Source organism: Perognathus longimembris, chromosome 3 (assembly GCF_023159225.1).
Source record: "Perognathus longimembris pacificus isolate PPM17 chromosome 3, ASM2315922v1, whole genome shotgun sequence".
NCBI classification, from domain to species: domain Eukaryota; kingdom Metazoa; phylum Chordata; class Mammalia; order Rodentia; family Heteromyidae; genus Perognathus; species Perognathus longimembris.
Genome location: NC_063163.1, coordinates 42,641,906 through 42,666,967, shown reverse-complemented (window position 1 = coordinate 42,666,967; position 25,062 = coordinate 42,641,906). Strand labels below are relative to the sequence as shown.

Below are 25,062 nucleotides of genomic sequence, written 5' to 3'. Positions count from 1 at the left end.
AAGAATCTCCTGCACTTTCCTGCCAGGGCTGGCTACAAACTGCAGTCCTCAGATCTCAGCCTCCTGAGTGGCTAGGATTACAGGGTGAGCCATGAGCACCCAGCTGGATACAATGTTTTAAACTTTCATTAATAGTGTAAATAGCACTATATACTGCTATTTAAAAATTTTTAAAATCTGTTTCTGAACTCCAAGGAGGTGGCATATGTATACAACTGTGCCACCCGTATTTAGGGGTAAGTCATTATATATCCCCCCCACCCCCAAAAAGCTTCAGCTTTCAGGAAGTCACAAGTATTTAAAGAGTAGTTAGTTGTAAAAAGCACACAGTAAATGGGGAAGTGATGCTGGAGGGTGAAGGCCCCTCCTACTGCTGAGAGCTATAATCCTGTGTGTACAGGTAAGACAATGGCAAGAAAAGAAATCCCTTTGAAAGAAACATACTAAATAGAAAACTCATTCACAGTGGTTAACAACTAATATCCTCACTGAGAACTGGTAGATGGTGTTTGATTCATATTGTGCTTTTTACATGAGCTGCTGTCATACATTCTATTTTGAACCACTGTCACAAACAGGTCCCATTGGCATGACAAGGGCATTAGAAGCCAGGCTAGAACTCTGGCTCTGCAGAGGTTAGCTCAGTTCAGCTGCTGAGGAGCATTCTGGGACACTTCCTACCTTCCATCCGATTCATCTGACCCTTCAATGTCAAAGCGCAGTTTTTTCAGTGGTTTAGGAGGGTTACTTCCTTCGGCACTTCTTTTGAGTACTCGGTCGCTGTTACATACCATCTGATTTATTTTGTGGAACTTCTCAGAAGTCTACAAATTACAGAGTTCTTTATTTTAAATTAAATGCCAGCAATGTGAAGTTAACAATAATAAATTGTAGTAAAATTTCCAACCCCATAAAATACTTTAAAATCAAGAATAACTAAACACCAATTCTGTTCCCATTAAATACTCACTCCTCCTTTTTTTTTTTTTTTTTTTTTTTTGGCCAGTCCTGGGGCTTGGACTCAGGGCCTGAGCACTGTCCCTGGCTTCTTTTTTGCTCAAGGCTAGCACTCTGCCACTTGAGCCACAGCACCACTTCTGGCCGTTTTCTGTATATGCGGTGCTGGGGAATTGAACCCAGGGCCTCATGTACACGAGGCAAGCACTCTTGCCACTAGACCATATCCCCAGCCCCTCACTCCTCCTTTAATTTCCCCAAGGCTGCTACTCCTCCTAAATTCTGATATTCTAGCTCCCCTGGCTATAACTCACTCCATACTAAGTGGTTTTTTTTCACAGAAGTAACAGAGCCAAACTCAGTTTTCTGAAACCTTGTTTTTGAAAGAACCTTATTTTAGGATATTATATAATAAGAGGGAAAGTCATAAGAATCTGGTAAAAGGTGATGTGCCCAGTGGATAATCATTTTTTATTTACTTCATGAGTTTTATGTTGAAAAGCCATATAGTTTATATACTATAAACTACTAGTGGTATAGTATTTATTGAAATGCTCTGAATACATGAAAGTTTTTAATTAAAACTTTAAGTACGGGGCTGGGGATATAGCCTAGTGGCAAGAATGCCTGCCTCGGATACACGAGGCCCTAGGTTCGATTCCCCAGCACCACATATACAGAAAACGGCCAGAAGCGGCGCTGTGGCTCAAGTGGCGGAGTGCTAGCCTTGAGCGGGAAGAAGCCAGGGACAGTGCTCAGGCCCTGAGTCCAAGGCCCAGGACTGGCCAAAAAAAAAAAAAAAAAAAAACTTTAAGTACTTTGGGATTTCAGTTGAGGCAATATTATTTGAAATGACATGAGATATCTCCTCAGGGAGAATACTGTCATAGCAAACAATGAAAAAGCTTTGACAAGAAGTACAAAGTGGGCATAACGTATTTTATTCCAGGGATACATATATGGAAAAATCCCATTTCTTAGCTATCTGTCTTAGAACCAAAGAGGTGACTTGGGGATGTGTATTTACATGTTAGCTTGAACTAAAGAAATGAAACCAGGCTTTCTGATAGAAATTAAATATGACTTGACTCATTGATAACAGGATTGGCTTTGCCAGTCATGATTTTTCAAAAAAATCAAATACAAATCAAGTTTTGATGGAAAATATATTTAGAGCACATATTCAATATGACAAAAATTATGTGCCATTATTAAAATTATTTTAGTTAGCCTGATTAAAGATACAGAAGTGTAGCTATTTTCTCAATTGTTTGAAAGGTTATGACAAGTAAAAACATGTGGAGGCCTGTTTTATACTTGTTCAGCTTCAAATTTTCTTGCATGGTTGCACACTTCCTTTGTGATGCCTGAAAGCTGTGGCCCATTTTCCACTCCACTCAGAGCACTAAGCATTTGAAGTGTATAGTCTGACACTTAGTCATTTAGCATACACACTTTACTCTCCAGTTACTTCATTTGGGGCAGTGTAGTTCACAGCCTCTCAATGGCACTTGTAATCTCCACCTCCTTATAGCTTATGTGATCTTTTTCCCTTGAGTGTAGTAGGGCCCTAACACAGTCTTCTTCCTAACCCAAGTAACTTGGCAAAAGTGATGGGATGTTATTTCTAGTATGTGCTTGCAGAAAGACTGTGAATTCCATCTTTCTCTGGAGGAAGCATGCTAATGGGAACAGCCAGCAATACTATGGAGGGGCTAATTGGCAAGAAATGTATGGCTTCAGCCTTTAAGGATCATCCCTCAATTAGCTGAATGAGCTTGCCAGTGGAGGTTCTTCCAGTTGAACCTGGAGAATAATGGCAGCCCCATGGACATCTTGATCATAGTCTTGTGAGAAATCCTGTACCCAGTGAAGCCAAGCTCAAGTTTCTGACTCACAGAAAGCAAGATATGTCACTAATTTGGGAAGAAATTTGTTTTGCAGCAATATGTAATACAGGCAGTATTCTCATAATCATATAAGCTCTCTAGAGGAGTGGCGAGTACTACACACTGAATACAGGAATGCTGAATTAGTGATATGCTGTTAATGATGCTAATGAAAGGCCAACCAGAATAGGGATTCTTAGCTTAGAGCAATTGCTTCCAAGCTCGGCTTGTTCTTGGATCATTTGGAACAAAGACCATCATAACAACTTCTGCCTCTTTCACTGGGGCACAGTTTCATGTAACTAATTCTTAATTTACTAGAGGAAGATATCTTAGATGTGAGAGGAAGGACAAGTGAAAGGGGGAGGCAGGAAGAAGGAGACCAGTAGTTAAGGGCAGCCTGGTGGTATTTGGATATGATCCTTACTACATAATTTACAGTATGACATTTCAAATCAGCCAAATTGTTTTGTAAATGTTCCTATGAGATTATATACATATACACATGGTTCACAGAAATATTTGGTCTTTGTCTCCTGTTCATGGCACTGACCTCCAAAACCCTTTGGAATTTCCTCAGTAATAAGGATGACAGAACCATCTTTGTTCTAAGGAAGAGATACTTACTTGTTGGACCCCTAGTTTTAGGATAGAGGCTGGCTTTGATTAGAAGCTAGCAAACTCAGCTATGCTTCCCAGGGTGGGAGAGGACCTGGATTTTGAGTCACTCAGTCATGTTAAAATCATGCACTTTCTCAGTCAAACTGGGAGAGCTTCAGACTTGGCGATTCCTCAGGGACAGAAGTTGCTGTGTTAGGGACATTTCTGCAGGGTTCAGAGAGCATTTTCCAGAGTTTTGTGAGCCAGACTAGCAAATAATCCAACCTGAGAGAGAAAGGTGCTCCTCAACCAGAAGTGTGATATAGCCCGAGCCTAACACTTGTGACCTGGCATCTGCAGAGAGGGCAGTCTTATGAAACGGAGCTCTTGAATTTGTGAAGTTCTTATGTAAGTGGATAATCAGCATTAAAACTGAATTAAATGTTAGGACACTAGTTGTATTCTAAGGGTTATAGAGTATACACAATTTGGTGCCAGGAATGTTGTGAGTAGAAATAGTTCACATATATACATATGTATATATAATGAATGTATACATTTATCTAATCTCACAATGTTTGAAAGTTCATCGCATCACTTAAAATTAAACCTGATTTGAAAATAAATCTTAAATACTCCCTTTTTTCTTGGTGCAGGTTCTGGGGCTTGAACTCAGGGCTTGGGCTTGTCCCTGAGCTTCTTTTGCTTAAGGCTAGTACTCTACCACTTGAGCCAGAGCTCCACTTCTCAGTTTCTTAGTAGTTGAGTGGAGATAAGTCTCATAGACTTTCCTGCCGAGCTGGCTTCAAACCATGATCCTCAGATCATAGCCTCCTAAGTAGCTAAGATTACAGGCATGAGATTCTAGTGCCCAGAAGATACTTACTAAATTCTATTTAATATGTCAGAATAAGATGTTTGAATAAAAACATTTGTAAATTCAAATAACAGAATCTCAAATTACTTTTTATAGTTGTACCATATATGGTAGTGTCAGCATACAAATAGATATTCACCAAATAAAGTCTAACAAGAGCCAACAAAAGCACTTATACCATACTGTCAATTTTTTTACTTAATATTCTGAATCATTATACTTCACAGAAAGCAAATACTCACCCCAAATGATTCACCAATTGACACTAGAATTCTGTCAAGTTAAGAGAAAATACACATTAGTGATGAAAATAATATATAGATTTTGCAGATGGGCAGAGATGAACAGAGACACATCATTTTGTAGGACCAGAAAGACTACATCAAAAGGTTCTCTACCCAGAACCATAGACAAATTACATCAATTAGAGGGTTTTTCTAACACTGCTGATCATTCAGCTGGTCTTAAAAAAATTTTTTTTAATGTGGTACTAGGGAATCAAACTCAGGGTCTCACACATGTTACATATGCACTCTATCACTGAGGTGCAATCCCAGCCTGCTTAGATTTTCAAACCAAGAACTATAAATCAAGAACATATCCTGCCATTGTCCACATTTACAAAGGGTGACCAGAAAATTTCACGTGTATTCCCACTTAGTTCTTCATAAGTCAACAGGTAAATTAGCAGATTTCTTTTAAATTTCCTCATTTACTGGTCTCCACACAGTCTAGATTAGGCAGCAGTGAGAGGAGGTAATTTAATTTTCATTTGGGTCAAACGGCATAACATAACAATTAGACATCTTATTAAGATTTATATTAATATGTAAGTTATTTATTATATGTCATAGAATCAGAAATCCCTACTAATCCGTTTGCCTTTTTTTTTTTTTTTTTTTTTTGGCCAGTCCTGGGCCTTGGACTCAGGGCCTGAGCACTGTCCCTGGCTTCTTCCCACTCAAGGCTAGCACTCTGCCACTTGAGCCACAGCGCCGCTTCTGGCCGTTTTCTGTATATGTGGTGCTGGGGAATCGAACCTAGAGCCTCATGTATCCGAGGCAGGCACTCTTGCCACTAGGCTATATCCCCAGCCCCCGTTTGCCTTTTAACTATATAATTTATGTTCTTGATAATAAGGCTGATGAAAAGCATTGATATGACTTGACAATAGCTTTAAAATATGCACATGAAATGAGTGCATATGTTTTATTGTCCTATTTCCTTGATAAATGACTAATCATGACACAATATTTGATTAGCTAGAATACTGAAATATGTTGAGTAAACAGTAGTTAAGATGATCTCCTAATGCCTAGCCAATGATTTTTTTCAGTTTAGGATATTCAATATGTGACTTTTCTTGCTAGAGATTACCAACACAAAAATGATTTCATTATTAGAAAATAGCCAACATTATCACCATAATATAGATTATCATAATTTAAAAAGAATGATAGAACATATTTTCATGTTGTAGTGTGAGACTGTATAAATTTACTTAATAGACATGTGAGACAACCATCTGTGTTGTAAATATCAGATATCCAATGATAAGGACACCAAATAAATAAAGGAGAATTCAGGGTTACAAAGAGGACTTAGTCGTATCATAGTTCCAACTATTTTTCACTTATATTTTTCTGTAGTTTGAAATTTTTCTTTTAAGTATGTATTGCCAATGTAATTAAACATACTATACTATCCTAAAAGATTAATACAGTCCCTTCTCCTTGTTTTTCTTACCCACTAGGTACAACTATATGGGCTGACAGTTTCTTAGCTGAGACATTAACTATCCTAGCTAATCTGCATCTGCACATAAAGCCATCTCAAATAGCCCATGATAACACATAATTAGCCAGTCAATTGAAGGACTTCAAAGCCAGAAAAGATAATATAATGATTTGTGGTTGTACAACCTTTCATCTAGGAATTTAGAACCACTTCACACTCATTTCCCTGATCCACAGTGCCTTCTGAAGCAGATAGAGAGATTTGCCCAAGGTAAGGTAAGGAGGCCACAGGCAGAATGAAGGACAGACCTCTAAAGACTTAATTGATGAAAATGAACTATACAACTTGTGAGTGGGTATGGGAGGAAAAAACTGCGAGAGAGCAAAGGATGGGGTAACATTGTCCAAAAAGAAAATGTACTAATTACCGACTTATGAAACTGGAATCCCTTTGTTTATCACCTTTATAATAACAATTTAAAAATAAAAACTAAAAAAATTTAAATGTTTTAAAATATATAAGGAAATTTGAAAAGTAGAGGTGTAGCTCATGTGGTAGAGCCCTAACCTTGAGCATCAATAGCTCAGGGACAGTGCCCAGGCCAAGTTCAAGCCCTATTACTGGTACACACACAAAACAAAGAAAGAAAATTGGTTCTCAGATTTTTTACAGCAGAAAAGACTAGGGAAAGTTGACTTAAGTTGCAAAACAATCCCCCCATCTCCCCGGCAAATTCTTCCCATCTCACTATAAATAAGCAAACTAAAAACTTAGGGGGTTAACTTATTTTAAATAAAGAAAATTCTACATTTTTATGTTTAGATCAAAACAATTTCCTTATTTTTTAGTACTTCTCCATAAAAAGAAAACACTAACCTTGATCTTGGAGTCATTTTAGTTGGCGTTGGCAGACCTTCTGAAATTTTATATGGACTTTTCAGGGGTGATATATAGATGTTCCCCCCAGGGACCCGTAAGGGGGAACTAGAAAACTTGTAAGGACTTCGAGGAATGTGAGGTATTGGTGACAAGGTAGGAGGCTAGAACCAAACAAAACAGATCATCAAATATTGTAGTAGTTTCATTACTTTACCATTAAATTTCCCCACTCAAAGGGTGCTTTCAACATACCCTGGTGGAAGCATACTGTAAGATATTTGTTTTCAGTCTCTGCATGAAAACTGAGTTATAGAATACTATAATGGAATCATATTCCTCATCTCGGATCAAAACACGTTTGAATGTCTAAGGAAGAATAAAAACATTTGTTAAATGAATACAAGAACCTCTCATTTTAGCTTTTCTTTTCTAATGTCCTGTAGTTTTTTAACTAGCAAAGAATATATAAAATAAGAAATAACAATCCGAAAAGCCCTCTTAGGCTTGAATTATAGTGCCATACACTAAGAGAAATGTCCCATAAGGGAATTAGACAGCAATGGGAATTAAAGGGCCAGAGCTGAGCAAAACACAATAATATTAACCACTGATCATTTAAACCATTTAAAATTCTGCCTGTACCTCCCTGCATCCTCACAAGCAAAAGGTTCAGGAAGTGTGCAGGTTCAGGAAATACTCCATTGCAAGAAGAAGATATTTAGTAAAAGCACTCTTTTTGTTTAAATGACTACTTTTTACCTAAATTTAACCTTGCTTATGTTTGCTCTGTTTTAAGACATAGAGTCTTGCTATACAGCCCTAGATCTTGAGATCCTCTGGCTTCAGGCCTTCTGAGTACTTGGATTACAGGTACATGATACCAGGCCCAGCTTATTTAAATTAAGTAAAGACACATAGGATAACTCTGGTATTTAAATATGCCAGATTTAGAAAATAACTCCAAGGGCTGGGAATATGGCCTAGTGGCAAGAGTGCTTGCCTCCTACACATGAAGCTCTCGCTTTCCCCAGCACCACATATATGGAAAACGGCCAGAAGGGGCGCTGTGGCTCAGGTGGCAGAGTGCTAGCCTTGAGCAGGAAGAAGCCAGGGATGGTGCTCAGGCCCTGAGTCCAAGGCCCAGGACTGGCCAAAAAAGAAAAGAACTCCAAAAGGGGCTGGGAATATGGCCTGGTGGCAAGAGTGCTTGCCTCGTATACATGAAGCCCTGGGTTCGATTTCTCAGCACCACATATATAGAAAAGGCCAGAAGTGGTGCTGTGGCTCAAGTGGCAGAGTGCTATCCTTGAGCAAAAAGAAGCTAGGGACAATGCTCAGGCCCAGAGTCCAAGCCTTAGGACTAGCAAAACAAAAACAAAAGCATGTAAAAAGTAATGTGGTTTGTATTGCATTCGAAAACTCTGAATAGGAGGACCATGGTTCAAAACCTGGCAAGAAAGTCTGAGAAATTATCTCCAATTAATCACCAAAATGCCAGACTTGAGTAAAAAACCTAAGTAAGAGCAGGAGCCCTGACTTGAATCCCTAGTACTGGGAAGAAAGGGAGAGAGGGAGAGGGAGAGAGAAAAAAGGAAGGAGGGAGGGCAGAAAAAAAATCCAAGAACAAATTGGAAAAATAACCTAGCAAGCACCCACTACAAAAACATAAAATGTGGGCTGGGAATATGGCCTAGTGGCAAGAGGGCTTGCCTTGTATACATGAAGATCCAGGTTCGATTCCCCAGCACCACATATATAGAAAACAGCCAGAAGTGGTGCTGTGGCTCAAGTGGCAGAGTGCTAGCCTTGAGTAAAACGAAGCCAGGCACAGTGCTCAGGCCCTGAGGCAAGCTCCAGGGATGGCAAAACAAAAACAAAAACAAAAACATAAAATGTGAGCCATAAGAAGAAGCTGTTGACCACTACTGCTTCTCTCTTTAGAGGAAGGTAAACTGAAAATACAAAATGTATTTACTCTGAAATTTTTTAATATTTATTTTTTTCTTTTCTTTTTAGTATTGTGAATTGAACTAAGAGAACTCTATCAGTCTGTTTTTTTGTTTGTTTTATTTATTTATTTATTTATTTGTTTATTTATTTATTTATTTTTTGGCCAGTCCTGGGCCTTGGACTCAGGGCCTGAGCACTGTCCCTGGCTTCTTCCCGCTCAAGGCTAGCACTCTGCCACTTGAGCCACAGCGCCGCTTCTGGCCGTTTTCTGTATATGTGGTGCTGGGGAATCGAACCTAGGGCCTCGTGTATCCGAGGCAGGCACTCTTGCATATCCCCAGCCCCAGTCTGTTTTGTTTTTGACAGAGTCTTGCTAACTTTGCCTGGGCCAACCTTAAATTCTTCCTGAGTAGTTGGGATTACAGCTGTGTGCCAGACACTTGCATTTTCTTTTCTTATGGAATGATAAAAACTTATCATTTAATGTCTTATCACTTACATCAAGTTTATTACAAATATCCAGCTTATTAATACAGACATAGACCTGTTAACTTTAAACTATGAGTTTGGATAGTTTCATAATTTGCTGTAGCTTTTCAATTTCATTTTAGTTACTATTAACATATCAGATAAAAGTACAAACATGATTTGTTAATACACATAATAAAATTGGAATATATGACCCAACTAATGAGTCAAATTATATTATGGATATGGAATTACAAAAAAACCTTACATGAACAATTACCTACCTCCTGAACGGCATGAGGAAGATCTTTGTATGCTGTTACAATGATTTTGAATTTAAGGTCTATATTCTTCACTTTGCATATACCATACATAGAACACATCATAATCTAGTAAATAAGTATAGCATAAAAAAGTCAGAATTTTATTACGTGATTTTGTTCTAAACAGCACTGTTATTTTTTTGTTAACCTTAAGAGAGAAATTCAATTTATTAATACGGCTTTTCACCCTGAGCTCAGTTTGAAAGTCTATGTGAGGGCTGGGAGTATGGCCTAGTGGCAAGAGTGCTTGCCTCCTACACATGAAGCTCTTGGTTCGATTTCCCAGCACCATATATATGGAAAACGGCCAGAGGGGGCACTGTGGCTCAAGTGGCAGAGTGCTAGCCTTGAGCAAGAAGAGGCCAGGGACAGTGCTCAGGCCCAGAGTCCAAGGCCCAGGACTGGCAAAAAAAAAAAAAAAAAGTCTATGTGAAGTGCTTAGTGCTTAAAGATCAACAGAAGAGAATTGAAAATCCAGAAATAATCATTTATATATATTACAGACAATATATACAATATATATTCATAATCAATTGATTTTTCAACAGCTGTTAATGGAGAAAGAAAAAAACTCTCAAGAAATGGCACTGGGGTGGGACAATACTTGTGTAGCCTGGATGAGTCCCTAGGTTAAAACACTAAAACAAAAAAGGAAAGAAAGAGAAGAAATGGTGCTAGAATAACTAGCCATCATAATAACAACAGCAAAAAATGAATTACCTTACTCTATACTATTTATAAAATGTACTGATACCTAAATGTAAAACCTAAAACTATAACACTTTTGAAAGAAATCAGGGAAGAGTTTTAATAATTTTACATTTGGCAATAGTTTATTAAGCACCAGTAATAAAATAAAAAATTACACTAATTGAAGCCAGGTTCAGTGGCTAATACATATGATTCCAGTTATGTGGAAGATAGAATTCTAGAAGACCAGTCCAGATAAAAAGTTAGGAGACCCCCATCTCAACAACAACAAACAAGGCCTGGTGATTCATACCTGCAATCCCAGCCATGTGGGAGGCATAGGTAAGAGGATCACTATCCAAGGCCAGATTGGGCAAAAATGTAAGACCCTATCTGAGAAATAATGAAAGCAAACAAGAGCTGAAGACATGAGTCAAATGGCAGAAAACTTGTCTCACAGGTGTAAGGCCTTGAGTTTGAGCTCTAGTACTAAAAAAAAAAAAGTAAAATTTATAGAATAAGGAAAAATATTAGCAAATCAGATATCATAAGGATTACATATGTTGAATATTCTTGCAACTCAATAAGATAATTTTAAAATGGAGAAATAATTTTTTGTTGTTTTATTTTGTTTTTTTTTTTAGACCAATTGGCACTATATAGCCCATGCTGGCCTCAAATGTGCTGCTGGCTTGTGATAGCCTCCACAGTGCTAGGACTATAGGCACAAACCATCATGCCTAGCAAGAAAGGATTTTAACAGAAAATTCTCTAAGTAAGATGTATTAGTGGACAATGAACACGTGAAAAGATGTTCAACATCACTAGCTACTCAGGAAATAAAAACTGATACTACAATAGATAAATTGGAACCTCATGTTATTTGTAAGAATGTAAAATGCCATAAACACATAGGAAAATAATGTAGCCTCTACTCAACTGTAAAATATGGAGTTATCAAAAGACCCAGAAATTTCCCTATAAGGTATATAGCCAAGAGAAATGAAAACATGTCTACATAAAACTTATACTTGAGTGACCATGGTAACTTTATACATAATATCCCCAAAGTGGAACCAATCCAAATATCCATCAATTGAAGAATAAACATAATGTAGTATACCTCCATATAACATAATATTATTTGGTAATAAAAAGGAATCAAGTACTGAATCAAGCTACACAAATGAACCTTGAAGACCTGCTAAGTAAAAGAACTGAACACAGGACTGGAATGTAGCTCAATGGTACAGTGCTTGACTAGCATTCACAAGACCATGGGTTCAATCCCCAGCAAAATATATGCACACGTGTGCACGTGCACACACACATCAAAGATCATATGATCACAAAAGATCAAATATATAAAATGTCCAGAATAGGCAAATTTATAGAGACAGAAAGTAGATTACTGTTGCCTAGATCTGAGAGATTCAGAAAAAGGTTAGGCATATTATTCCTTAAGGTTATGGAACTTGCTTATGGTGTGATAAAAATGTTCTCAAGTTGATTATGATAATGGTACAATTTTGTGAGTGTACTAAGAACCACTGAATTGTACATTACAAATGTGTGATTTGTAAGTTATGTGAAATACAATAAGGTGTTATACCTATGATATTGTGATTTTATCCCCTTGAAGAGTAGAAAAAGAAAGACATAAGAGATCATTCTTTTTATAACTAACTCCATTCATTCATTCATGATTATTTTAAATCAACGGATTCATAAGTCTCATATTTTTCCCATACTAAAATAAGAGTAGGCTTACCACAACACGACAAAAGCTTATGACAGATTCTATCTTTGATTTTTGTACAATTATCATCAATATATAGTTATAAAATAATTCTTGACTTCTAAAGCTCTAACTTTTAAGAATATAGTACCCAACATGTAGATATAAGTATACTATGTTAATCTAGCTTCTCATTTGAATTCAATCATTTCTTAGAAAGATAGTACAGAGCTAAAAATAAGTAGGAAGAAGAGAGGATAAAGTGCTTGATTTTCTTACCTGGTCCAAATGCCTGTCTCTCATGAGTTCATACTCATTTTGCAGTGTATGTTGGAACAGAGTCCAGATAATGTGCTCTAGTTCTGGGTGGTCAGAGAGGAGGCGCGCACATAGGGTATTTAGTCGAAGATATGCCAGCCGGTATACTGTAGACATAGTGGAATGAGTCATGTTTACTGTTCACTTTTAAACACAAGTAGATTTTTAAAAATGATTAAATTGCTATAACCACAATTCTGTTACACAGCATTTTAACACTGACCTCACCATCACCACTGTTTTCCTTACAAATAACTGATTCCTGGTATTGGCATAGTGCTTATACATAAGGCACAATAATAATTGCTGAATTAGCTATTATAACATAAAACTAAGGAAGAGGTGGAAGGGTAGAGGGAGGGGAAAGGTAAAAAAAATATTGTGAAATTAGACAAACCAAGTAAGATTTGCTTCAGTGCTTGGGTATTACTCAGCAGAAATGCTGGAAGTTTTCACTATCAATATTCAAGAAGGATAATTATGTTTAAACTAATGGAAATGCCAATGTGTATTAATTTTTCCAATCCTAAAGGCAAAACAACAAAACCCATACCAGGCATTTCTCCATGAAATAGCAACAGAGAATACTCTGAAAATAAACGTAAATGTCTAGATTATCTAAGTGAATTGTGACTGTGATATGGAATTCATATTCTATTAAAATATTATGATAAATACAAGTTTGGAAAGAAGAATTTTTGTCTTTTTTAAGAGTATATCTACTCCAGATATATTCTCAATTTAAAATGTACCTCTAAAGACTTGCATAAGATACAGAGAACTTTTAAAAATGAACAATTTGTCCTAGTGGTTCTAAAACCTTATCACATATCAGACTTGAATAAAGGATGGGTTACAATGAAGATTCTGGGGCCCGAGTTTAGATTTTCTGAATGATAAAGTCTAGGTGGAGCCCCCAAATCCTGCTGGCTTGGGATTATCCTTTGAAAGCTACTTCCCTAACCTAGGGAAATATTCTATAAATTTCATTATATTTTTGAGGTGAATAACTTGAAGAAAATACCTTGGACTTGCAGGTGTGAAATTGCATGTATGCACACATGTGTATGTATGTGTATGTACACATATGTACAACCCACCTCTCTACCCACAACATAGACTTCTAAATGTTCTGCAAATATCCAGGAAATGTATCTGTATTAATCACTGCACATTACATAAACTTAACTCTGCATAGCCACCTTAGCAGCAAAGTAACATTGATGCAAACATTTGCAAACACTAGTTCAAAGGCACAATAGAAGCAGTAGCAACACTATTATCTAATGTTTTTGTTGGGTGCATTCTATCTTCTAGGCACTGTTAAAATATTTTATTGTATTAACTTATTTAATTATTTCAAAAACTTAACTCTTGTTGTTACAATAGTGTAGATTTTAATTCTTTACATTTTAAAGATGAGGAAACTAAGGTACTGAGCTCTTTAGCGTTCAAGGCCACACCTAAAGAGAGGAGCCATGATTTCAATCTAGTCACCCTCTTTTCAGAGGCCATGCTCTTGAAAGTAAATCTTCTACTAACCTTTTTTGTAAAAGAGTGAAAGGGAGGTAGATTTCGATGGCTTCTGAGTCTGGAATGCTGAGGTTGCTTGTGTCTCAGCATTTGCAGTAGAATTCACACGTGTTGTTGAACCTTTTTTCTTTGGAGATCTTAAAGGAGAAAGATACCTAGTTGCAGTCAAAGAGAAAATCATCATTAGAAGTTTGCTAAGAAACACACAAGTGCACACATATACTGAAATACATTTCACCTATTCGATCTGTTGTTATTAAAATTCAAGCTAGGGAGAGAGATTAATGAGTATTCTAGACATGGTTGTATCTAATTCTATTGCAATAAATGGCTTTTCTTGGAAATTATTGACTTATTGGGAAAAATAGCTGAAGGTACATAATTTTCTATCTTAATAACTATATTTGGATTGATATCATAAAATGACTCCATTTTAAGAAGTTATTAATTCCAAAGTGTTATCATTTGTCTCTCATTCTACACTTATATTTTTCTTTCATATATATATACAATTCATATGTAAGATTTAGTTATATATGCATCTAAATGATATAGTATAGAATTCGATCACTAAATACTTTAAATAACATAATCAAAACAGATTTATACCTGCGTACTTCATATACCAGTATAAATTGAGGTGGGGCTACTAACAAATTTCTCTCAACTTATGACAATTCTATTGTTTTGTTGGCCTTTAACAGAATATCTCACATCTTTGTGATGTGTGTGTGTGTGTGTGTGTGTGTGTGTGTGTGTGTGTGTGTGTGTGCATGCGAGACAGTCTTGAGGCTTGAACCAAGGGCCTGGATGCTGTCCTTGAGCCTTTTTGCTCAAGGCTACCCTCTACCACTTGAGCCACAGGCTCCACTTCTAGCCTTTTGGTGGTTACTTGGATATAGGATTGGAGGTAAGAGTCAGGGCTTTCCTGCCCAGCAGACTCATATCTCAGTCTTCTGAGTAGCTAGGATTACAAGCATGAGTTACCAGCACCTGGTTCTTTGTGATGTTTTTAGTACCAGAGAAGTAAAGTATGATGCCTTACTATGGCCATTTCTACTACATACAGTATATTAAGTAGTGCACAGGAAAAGGGTTTCACTAGCAGAATTATTTTAAAATATTCTAGTGTCTGAGCTCTTATATCTCCCCTTCCACTTCCTTTAGTTCTTTATCTGGTAATTATAGACATAATTTAACTTGGATACTGCTTAATCTCCCAGGAATACTAGGTGCAAAAATACATGCCCGTTATTACATTCATCTTAAAAGTACTAAGGCTAAAGCAGAACTTTGGCTTTCTTTCCCAAGTTCTTCCTGTCTCAACAAATGGCTCCATGTTACATTTAGTGTCTTAAAGTTTAAAAATGCAGGAATCATTTTTTAATTTTCCAGTTTCTTATAGGCCTGCTTTCACAGTGCACTAATCAGACATACTGGTCCATATCCCACACTACTACCTAACTTATGCTTTGCTGCATTCCAAATGGTGTGACATACACGGAACTGAAAGTGTTTCCTGCTTCCCTCCCTGTATGGGTTACATCATGTCTGGCTTTGGGAACAGTATTCTACTTTTTCAATTTTCTTTTTTTTTTTTTTTTGCCAGTCCTGGGGCTTAAACTCATGGCCTGTGCACTGACCATGGCTTCTTTTTGTTCAAGGCTAGCACTCAGGGACTTGAGCCATAGCACCACTTCTGGATTTTCCTATATATGTGGTGCTGAGGAATCGCACCCAGGGCTTCATGTATACGAGACAAGCACTTTACCACTAGGCCATACTCTCAGCCCCTCAATTTTCATTCTGAAATCCTATTCAGTCTTATAATCTAGCTAAACTGTGACCTCTGCCATAGAAACTGCCTTCAGCTGGGAGCTGGTGGCTCATGCCAATTAGCCAGCAAAAAGCTGGAAGTGGTAGAGCACTAGTCTTAAATGAAAAAGCCACGTGACAGCATGGAGGCCTTAAGTTCAACTCCGGGTACTGGAACAAAAATAAAAACAAAAACGGCTCTGCCTTTTTACACCAAGCCTATGTAATTCAGTAGCTTTTTTTATTCCTTTCAACAACTTTATTTTTAGGTCATTATCTTATATCCTTCATTCTCCAAATTAGAAATAATGTCATATGAAAAGTTATATTCCCTATAACTTCTATGAAGTACCTATGTTCAAAATCTATTTGAAGTTTTAATGAATAGCATAAAATATCTACTTACATATCTGCTGCTGTGTGATTATTTTGGAGAGGGAGGTTGAGAGGACAAGTAGATTCAACGTGATCCGGTGGTCCTTCTCGGTCCTTTGATTGTTTAATAAGATCAAATAAGGGTGAATCCTATAGGAAACAAGATGCCATTTTAAAACAAAATTAGGGGGCTGGGAATATGGCCTAGTGGCAAGAGTGCTTGCCTCATATACATGAAGCCCTGGGTTCGATTCCCCAGCACCACATATATAGAAAATGGCCAGAAATGGTGCTGTGGCTCAAGTAGCAGAGTGCTAGCCTTGAGCAAAAAGAAGCCAAGGACAGTGCTCAAGCCCTGAGTCCAAGGCCCAGGACTGGTTAAAAAAAAAAATTAGTAAGTATGAGGGCTGGGGATATAGCCTAGTGGCAAGAGTGCCTGCCTCGGATACACGAGGCCTAGGTTCGATTCCCCAGCACCACATATACAGAAAACGGCCAGAAGCGGCGCTGTGGCTCAAGTGGCAGAGTGCTAGCCTTGAGCGGGAAGAAGCCAGGGACAGTGCTCAGGCCCTGAGTCCAAGCCCCAGGACTGGCCAAAAAAAAAAAAAAAAAAAAATTAGTAAGTATGGATTGTCCCATGTAGATATAAAAATCAAATTGATTGATATGGTTACCAATGTAAACTTTAGACACACTGACAAAGGCAATTGAGAAGTCAGGATGAGATCCTTTTCTCTACTTTGAAATTCCTGATTACTAATGTTTGTACTTGCATATACAAAATAAAAAAAGTGGAAACTATACAGCCTTAAATAATTATACAGGCAGAATATCCCTTATCTAAATATTTGGCACAAGAAGTATTTTGGATTTTTACTTATTTGGGTATTTTAGTTTGAAATATTTGCATACACATAATGGAACATCTCAGGGTTTGGATCCAAGTCGAAACCCTAGTCCATCGAAGCTTCACATATACCTATATATACACAGCCTGAAGGAATCTAAATATTTTAGTGGCATTTTGACTGTGATCTATCATATGAAGTAGCACAATGTAAACACTCACAAAGTTGAATTGAGGTGATGCAATATCTACTTAGATGAGCAAGGTCCCTAGGCTCCATTCCCAGAACCACAAAAACTTGCAGATATTAAAGCATTTGAAGTTTCAAGTTAAGTATGATAAACCTTTATTACAAAAGTTAGAAGTTAAGAAAGGACTCAAGGCAGTTGTAAAGAAGGAAATAATAAAGATATAAAAGGCTGTTATAAAGGTTATATTAATAAATTAGAAATCTGAGATCATGTGGAAAAATCCTAAAAAGATCCAAAAACTACCAAAGCTCAACATAAGAGAAATACCATAACCAGAATAGTCATATGACTATTTCAGAGGTGAATAATTTAAAATTTCTCCAAAGATACACACCCCCACAAAAGCCCTTTTTATTTTAAACAGTGAATTTTACCAAAAATCCAATCTCATTTTTATGTATATTTTTTCTATAATGGAAAAAGTAGAAACATTCTTTATCTCCTTTTATGAGACTAGTGTTATCACTGATACTAAAACTTGTCACAGACATTACAAAAATATAAATTATCACCAATTTTCACTCATGAAGAGATATAAAAATCCTTATCAGAAAGTACTGGACCCTTAGGCACATGCTTGTCATCCCAGCTATGCAGGAAGCATAAAGAGGAGGATGATAGTCCAGGATATCGCAAGCATACACAACTAATTAAGCAGTGATACTCAATAGACACTATGATGGAAATGAACTATATAACTTGGGGGCAAGAAGGGTTGGGCGGGAAAAAACTGGGAGAAAATGAGGGAGGGGTGACACTGTTAAAAAAGAAATGCACTCATTACCTGACTTATACAACTGTAACTCCTCTGTACATCACCTTTACAATTGAAAAAAAAAAAAAAGGGTCAGGGGTATATATAGCTCAAGTGGTGGAGCAGCTGCCAAGCAAGCTTGAGGTCCTGAGTTCAGTACTACCATTCTCTCCCAAAAGTATTAGAACCCAAATTATTAATGTTAGAGAAGATGATTTATCATTACCAAATTAAGTTTACCTCTGTTGCAAGATTTGTTCAACATTATAACCTATTAATAAACCTAAGGTTAAAAAAACTTACAAAAATAAATGCAACCATTCAAAAGGGATGGAGGCTAGCTGGGCTTTGGTGGCTCATATCTATAATCCTAGCTACTCAGGAGGCTGAGATCTGAGGATCACCGCCAGCCCAGGCAGGAAAAGTCCGTGAGACTCTTATCTCCAATTAATCACCAGAAAACTAGAAGTGGCGCTGTGGCGCAAGTGGTAGAGCACTAGCCTTGAGCTGAAGAACTCAAGAACAGTGCCCAGGCCCAGATTTCAAGTCCCTTGGCCTACCAAAATAAAAGGGCGGATGGAGGCATGGCTCAAGTAATAGAGTGCTTGCCTTCCAAGAACAAGGCCCTGTGTTCAAACCTAAGTACCACATCCAAAAAAATAATTTTAAACAAAAGAAACCTTCTTCCATAGGAAGGAAGGAAGAGAGGGAGGGAAGAAGGGAGGGAGAGAGGGAGGCAGGATAAATGGCAATCACTCAGCAGATAAGAAAAGGCCACATGGAAAACTAGCAATTAGGAAAACCAGTAAGAACCATGGGAACTCTTTGGAAGCAGTGATATCCCAGGCAGTGAGGGGAGAGGGAAGGACTAGCAGAAGAATTAGCATTAGGACTGTTAGAAGTTCAACTGAGAGTATGGTAGACTTCTTTCTTCTTTCTAGATAGTCACCAGTCCTGGGGCTTGAACTCAGGGCCTGAGCACTGTCTTATCTCTGTTCTTATCTCCATACCCTAGGATATAAGCAGCCTTGATCATATCCTCTACCCATGAAAACAGAAGAGTCAGAGTTGAGTAGTATCATGTGTTTATGAGAAAAGACCTAGAGGCCTTAAATGAGGATTTCCTAAGAAAGCATTCTAGCACGTTACCATACAAATAAGCTTACAATCTCTACCCAGGAACTCAGAGAACTGAGCTAATTTTCAGTGACTTGTTCTTATGCTTGAGCAGCAACCAAGTATTTCAGGAAAATCTCTATCTAATATGAAAGTGAGAAAACAAACAGAAAACAACTTAAGAAAAATACATACAGAGAACAATTTTTCAAGGAAAAAAATGGCAAATTACTCAATAGTCCTTTATGATAATAAGTTACTTATGATTAAGATATACATTTCTGGGGTTGTGAAGGTAGCTTAGTAGTACAGCACTTGCCTAACATGCATGAAACCCTGGGTTCAATTCCTTAGTACCACATAAACAGAAAAAGCCAGAAGTGGTGCTGTGGCTCAAGTGGTAGAGTGCTAGCCTTGAGCAAAAGAAGAACAGGGACAGTGCTCAGGCCTTGAGTTCAAGCCCTAGGATTGGTAAAAAAAAAAGTGTATGATAACAAATATGTCCTAATAGTAGGAGAAAGAACAATGCCATATACAAGAGCACAGTCCCAGAGCTATACCGCATGGATTCAAGCCTGGCTGTTTATTTGTTACAAGACTTCAGGTAAGTAATTTAACCTCACTAGGATAAATGTAAAGTGGAAATACTAATGACAACAATAATACTATAATACTGTGAGAACTGAATTAATACATGTTAAGCATTAGAAGCAATACTTAGCACAGTCTTATTTACATAATTAATGTTATGATTGTAGATCTTATTTATACCTATAAAAGCCATTGCACAAATAACAATTATTTGTTCAAATGCAACTATATGTCTAGTTATCCATCTATCTACCCAGTATTCTATTCTGTACTAGGAAGTTAGAACATTAACAACTCTCCAATTGGCAGACATTGATAGTTTTTAGGGATTATTTTAGAAGTATCTGTTTTCTTCACTTTACTCAACATCTTCACTAGAAGTCTAAGAGGATAGTCACCTCTATGTCCTTCCTTAATTCTGCTGTATTTTTCATAGCATTAATAAGTACTTGAAATTATAACATGTATTCATTTACTTATCAACTATCTCCCACTATCGTAAAAGATGCAAGAAAGCATGAGTTTTGTTTAGCAAATTCACAACGGTATTCCTAAAGTTTCAAAGTGCTTTGCAGATGGTTTCTCCAAAAGCATTTGTTGAATGAATGATTTGAACAAGAACATTAAAGAGCTCAAATCATCTCTGCCTGAAAGTGAGGATAAGAGTAAAAATACAAGTTTCTGCCAGGCACTGATGGCTCATGACTATAATCCTAGCTACTCAGAAGGCTGAAATCTGAGGACTGCCATCCAAAGCCAGCTGGGCAGAAAAGTCCTTGAGACTCTTATCTCCAACTAATAGCCATCAGAAAGCCAGAAATGGAGCTGTGGCTCTAAGTGGTAGAGTGCTAACCTTAGAGAAAAAGCTCAAGCACCCAGAGTTCAAGCCCCATGACTGACAAAACAACAAAAGTATTACACATATATATGTAATATGTGTCTGTGTATTAGTTACATAACTAAACCTTTAAAAAAAGTTTTTTGGTGGTAGTGGCAATTAATCCAAGGCCTTGTGCAGACTAGGTATGCACTGTACACTGAGCGACATCCCTAGGTCTGAATGTATGTATGCATTTATTTATTTATTTGGATCGTGGGGCTTGAACTCTGGGCCTAGACACTGTCCCTGAGCTGATCTTCAGCTCAAGGTTAGAGTTCTAACACTTGAGTTATAGCACCGCTTCTGGTTTTCTGGTGGTTAATTGGAGGTAAGAGTCTCACTCATGGACTCTCCTGCCCAGGCTGGCTTTGAACTGTAATCCTCAGATCTCAGCCTCCTTACTAGCTAGGATATAGGAATGAGCCACTGGTGCCCGGCATCTGAAAATAATAATAATAATTAAAAATATATATTTATATATATAATTATATATATATATATTTTATTTATTTATTTTTTTGCCAGTCCTGGGGCTTGGACTCAGGGCCTGAGCACTGTCCCTGGCTTCTTTTTGCTCAAGGCTAGCACTCTGCCACCTGAGCCACAGCGCCACTTCTGGCCATTTTCTGTATATGTGGTGCTGGGGAATTGAACCCAGGGCCTCATGTATACAAGGCAAGCACTCTTGCCACTAGGCCATATCCCCAGCCCCCTGAAAATATTTTTAACTACTCCTTTCTCCCATGTTCTCCCTACAATTTCATCAAACAAGCATGTGCACCTTAGCCATAAAGTGTAAGCATGTAAACTGTTTCACAATGTCTTTCTCAAGACATTTTTTTGGGGGAAAATAGAAAGTGCACTATACAGTGGACAATTTTATACAACCTAGAGCAAAATGGAAAATTACTTTTATCTGTGAACCACTGAACATTCAACATCCACTGAATGTCTACAATGTACAAGTACACAAAATTTTGTTCTTGTGCATGTGGTACTTAGAATCTGGTGGGAAGCGGCAGAGAATAATGAAGCAAGGAAGTAAGTATGTGATGACAAGTTCAGAAAATTTCTATCAGAGAACAGTAAATATTTGCAAAATGAGTAAAAACTCTGACTGTAGGAGGAATTAGCATTATAAAGGAACTGATACAGAGTGAGAACCAGACACTGAAAGGGGAACAATGCATGAAAGTTCTTGAGAGGAAGCTAGCATGTCTGAAAATGATGAAAGACAAGAATGCTTTGCCAAATAAGAAGGGTAAACAATAGTCCAAATGTCCGGAATAAATATGCTTGCACAGCTTAAGTGAAGAGACATCAAATTATGTACTGACAATGTCTATGTCTATAGTAAGTTAACAACAAACATTCTCTGATTAAATAAAATAATTAAAGCAATTTTCCTCAAATATTTTCCTGCCTCTCAACTAGGGTCTCTATACCAGAAAATCAAAATAATCAGATTTTAGCCTATGGAAATCTACCAAGTACCTTTTACTCATCTTTTTAATCCCATGATAGCAGATACTACATCAGGTTTAACTTATTCATAGTGCTAAAGTTTTATGTTACAAATTGTTTACTAATGGAACATTGTATAGTGTTGTTTTCAAAAACTTAAACTAGCCAGGCATGCCTCTAATTCTGACACTCAAAACCCTGGGGTAGAATAATCACAAGTTTGAGGCCAGCAGGATGCAAAGAAAAATCCTGTCTCAAAAATTAATCAATCAGGGGCTGGGGATATGGCCTAGTGGCAAGAGTGCTTGCCTCGTATACATGAGGCCCTGGGTTCAATTCCCCAGCAACACATATACAGAAAATGGCCAGAAGTGGCGCTGTGGCTCAAGTGGCAGAGTGCTAGCCTTGAGCAAAAAGAAGCCAGGGACAGTGCTCAGGCCCTGAGTTCAAGTCTCAGGACTGGCCAAAAAAAATTAATCAATCAGAAGAAATTAAAATAATTAAACTTAGAAACTTGAGCTAGAGACTAGGGATGTCGCATGCACAGAGCTGTGATTCAATTTCCCTACCATAAGGAAAAAAAATAAGATAGACTTCATTGGCTTTGGATTTTGTTGCTTCTACTTCTAAGTAAACTTATTCCAACTTCCAGGATTTCATTATCTTTAAAGTTTCTAATTCTGAAACTGAACTAGAGCTAAGAGGACTAAGAAGAATAGGATTATTGGCTGGGCTAGGCTTCCCAGAAAGTGATTTTTGTTAACATGCATGTTACTATTTCTATACTTGTTCTGGTTTTGAAAATTCATCAGCCAATCTTATCCTGCGTACACTGAGATGAGGCTCTTACAAACTGATGGGAATTCAGACAATCTCATCATTGATTTAAAGCCTAGACTGTCAATGGTTTACATCTTTCTTAGAATGTCTACACGATTATTTTCTTCCCATTCTTAATTATAAACCTCAAATTTTGTGATTTAGGGAATACCTTTCCTAGCAATAAGAGTTTAAAATTAAGAGTTTATAATTTCTATCTCTGATAAATATGTGTAAACTTTATTCTAAAGCTCCCTTCATTTGGGCTGGGAATATGGCCTAGTGGCAAGAGTGCTTGCCTCGCATACATGAAGCCCTGGGTTCGATTCCCCAGCACCATATATATAAAAAATTGCCAGAAGTGGCGCTGTGGCTCAAGTGGCAGAGTGCTAGCCTTGAGCAAAAAGAAGCCAGGGACAGTGCTCAGGCCCTGAGTCCAAGCCCCAGGACTGGCCAAAAAAAAAAAAAAAAGCTCCCTTCATTTTTCTATTAGCAATAAGAATAAATTAAAATTTATAAAGTGAGAAGCATGTCTGAGACTTGTTCTTTCTCCCCATTAACAAAGAAAAACTCTCTATGAATGCAATTACAACTTTAAGTGATGGTTCTTATTAAAATAAATCAGAGAATATTGCATCTGGATTTTGATAATAAATTCTTTGACATAGTGGAAGAAAGGCAAAAAGCAGATCATTTAACTGTCTATGAAGTCAAATGCTAAATTTGAACCAAAAAATTAAGTTTGGGTCAGGTCCATTAGGGCTATACATATAAATAGCTACAAACATTTGGATAAAAGTTAAAAAAGAAATACATATGAGCTATCTGTCCATAAGTAAATAAAAATAAACCGGGTCCAACCAATGTGAAAATGTGAAAAAGGGATGTACCATCTCCATCTTCTTTCCTCTTTGCCTAACAGAACATAGCTAAAGCTGTCTCTAAGCCAAACCACTTCTGTTACAGGACCCCAAGGAAAGGAGTCAATACGTTTTAGAACATCTGGCTTTAGTTTTCAATTATATTTTATAATGTAAACTCTATTTTCTGCCATGGAGTAATTTATTTGAAAGGCAGAATGTATCAAAGTCTTCAAGGAAGTTTATTAAACACAGTTCAGATTTCCCTTCCCCTACCCGACTGATATAGTAGAAAGGGTGAATAGCTACATTTTAGATAAGCTCCTGAACAGGGCTAGGTGGGACTCTGAGGTAAAGTATTTGCCTATTATGTGTGAGCCCCAGGATTTGACCGCCATATTGAAAATTTTTTTTTAAATAAGGAAAAAACGGAAAATTCCTGAGCAATTCTACCTTGTCTCTCATGCACATTTCTTAACTACATATGACATATATTATGTCATATGTCTATATTATTATACATTTTAGATGTGGAGGTTGGGAGATGGAGAGAGAGAGAGAGAGAGAGAGTCACCATTTCCTTAAGAACTGTATTGTTTCCTAATTCTGACATTAAAACTAACTTTTCAGAATATTGTTATAGCAACCCCATTTCTGGTTCTCTTAGATTTTAGAAGGTCTCCTTTCAATTCTTCTTCAAATTCTGTTTCTAGAATACTGACAACCCAAGTAAATCTCAAATCAGATTCAAAAAGTACAGTTTCTATTGTGAAACTCAGAAATCCCCTAAGTCATAGTAGTCAATTTGCTGGCAGAAGACTTTCCTTTTTCTTTTTCCTAGCATTTTGGCAAAAGTAACAAATAAAGTACAATATTAGAAACATATCACTCTGTACTTTATGTCTAATTTTTAACTTTATTTCAGATCAGACACTCTAGGCAAAAATTTTCTGTTGGCCTGTGAAGGTACTATGTTGTAAGGAAGAACTGTAACCTTTCTACCACATCTAGATTTTTGATAATTCTGACTTGTGACTCAAAGCCATCATTACTACATATTACTACATTATTACTACATATTACCATATTTTGCCTTCATGATCCTGTCAATTTAATAAAGGTGTTGGCTAATGGCTATTCAGCATCTACTATATGCCGGGTGTTATATTTTATACACATGATCTCATTTACCCTTACATTTATAAAGTATATACAATTATTGCTGTAGATTAAAGACAAAAGTCAGAGGCATAGAAGTTAAGAAGCCTGTCCATGTTATACAGCTAGTGAATGGATGGCAGGATTCAAACCCAGCCCACTGGTTTCTAGAA

At 37.2% G+C, this 25,062-nt stretch overlaps 1 protein-coding gene across 2 annotated transcripts in view; it reads right to left on the bottom strand.

Annotated features, from left to right (window-relative positions):
* Nucleotides 1-25,062, bottom strand: part of Rb1 (RB transcriptional corepressor 1) — a 133,809-nt gene that overhangs the window by 6,286 nt on the left and 102,461 nt on the right. For both annotated transcript variants that reach the window (XM_048341373.1, XM_048341374.1), the window contains exons 18-25: nt 16,181-16,299; nt 13,969-14,114; nt 12,388-12,533; nt 9,642-9,746; nt 7,192-7,305; nt 6,937-7,100; nt 4,566-4,596; nt 682-824 (exon numbers count right to left, since the gene is read on the bottom strand). In XM_048341373.1, the coding sequence (XP_048197330.1) occupies nt 682-824; nt 4,566-4,596; nt 6,937-7,100; nt 7,192-7,305; nt 9,642-9,746; nt 12,388-12,533; nt 13,969-14,114; nt 16,181-16,299 (968 nt within the window). The remainder of the gene's footprint in view (nt 1-681; nt 825-4,565; nt 4,597-6,936; nt 7,101-7,191; nt 7,306-9,641; nt 9,747-12,387; nt 12,534-13,968; nt 14,115-16,180; nt 16,300-25,062) is intronic.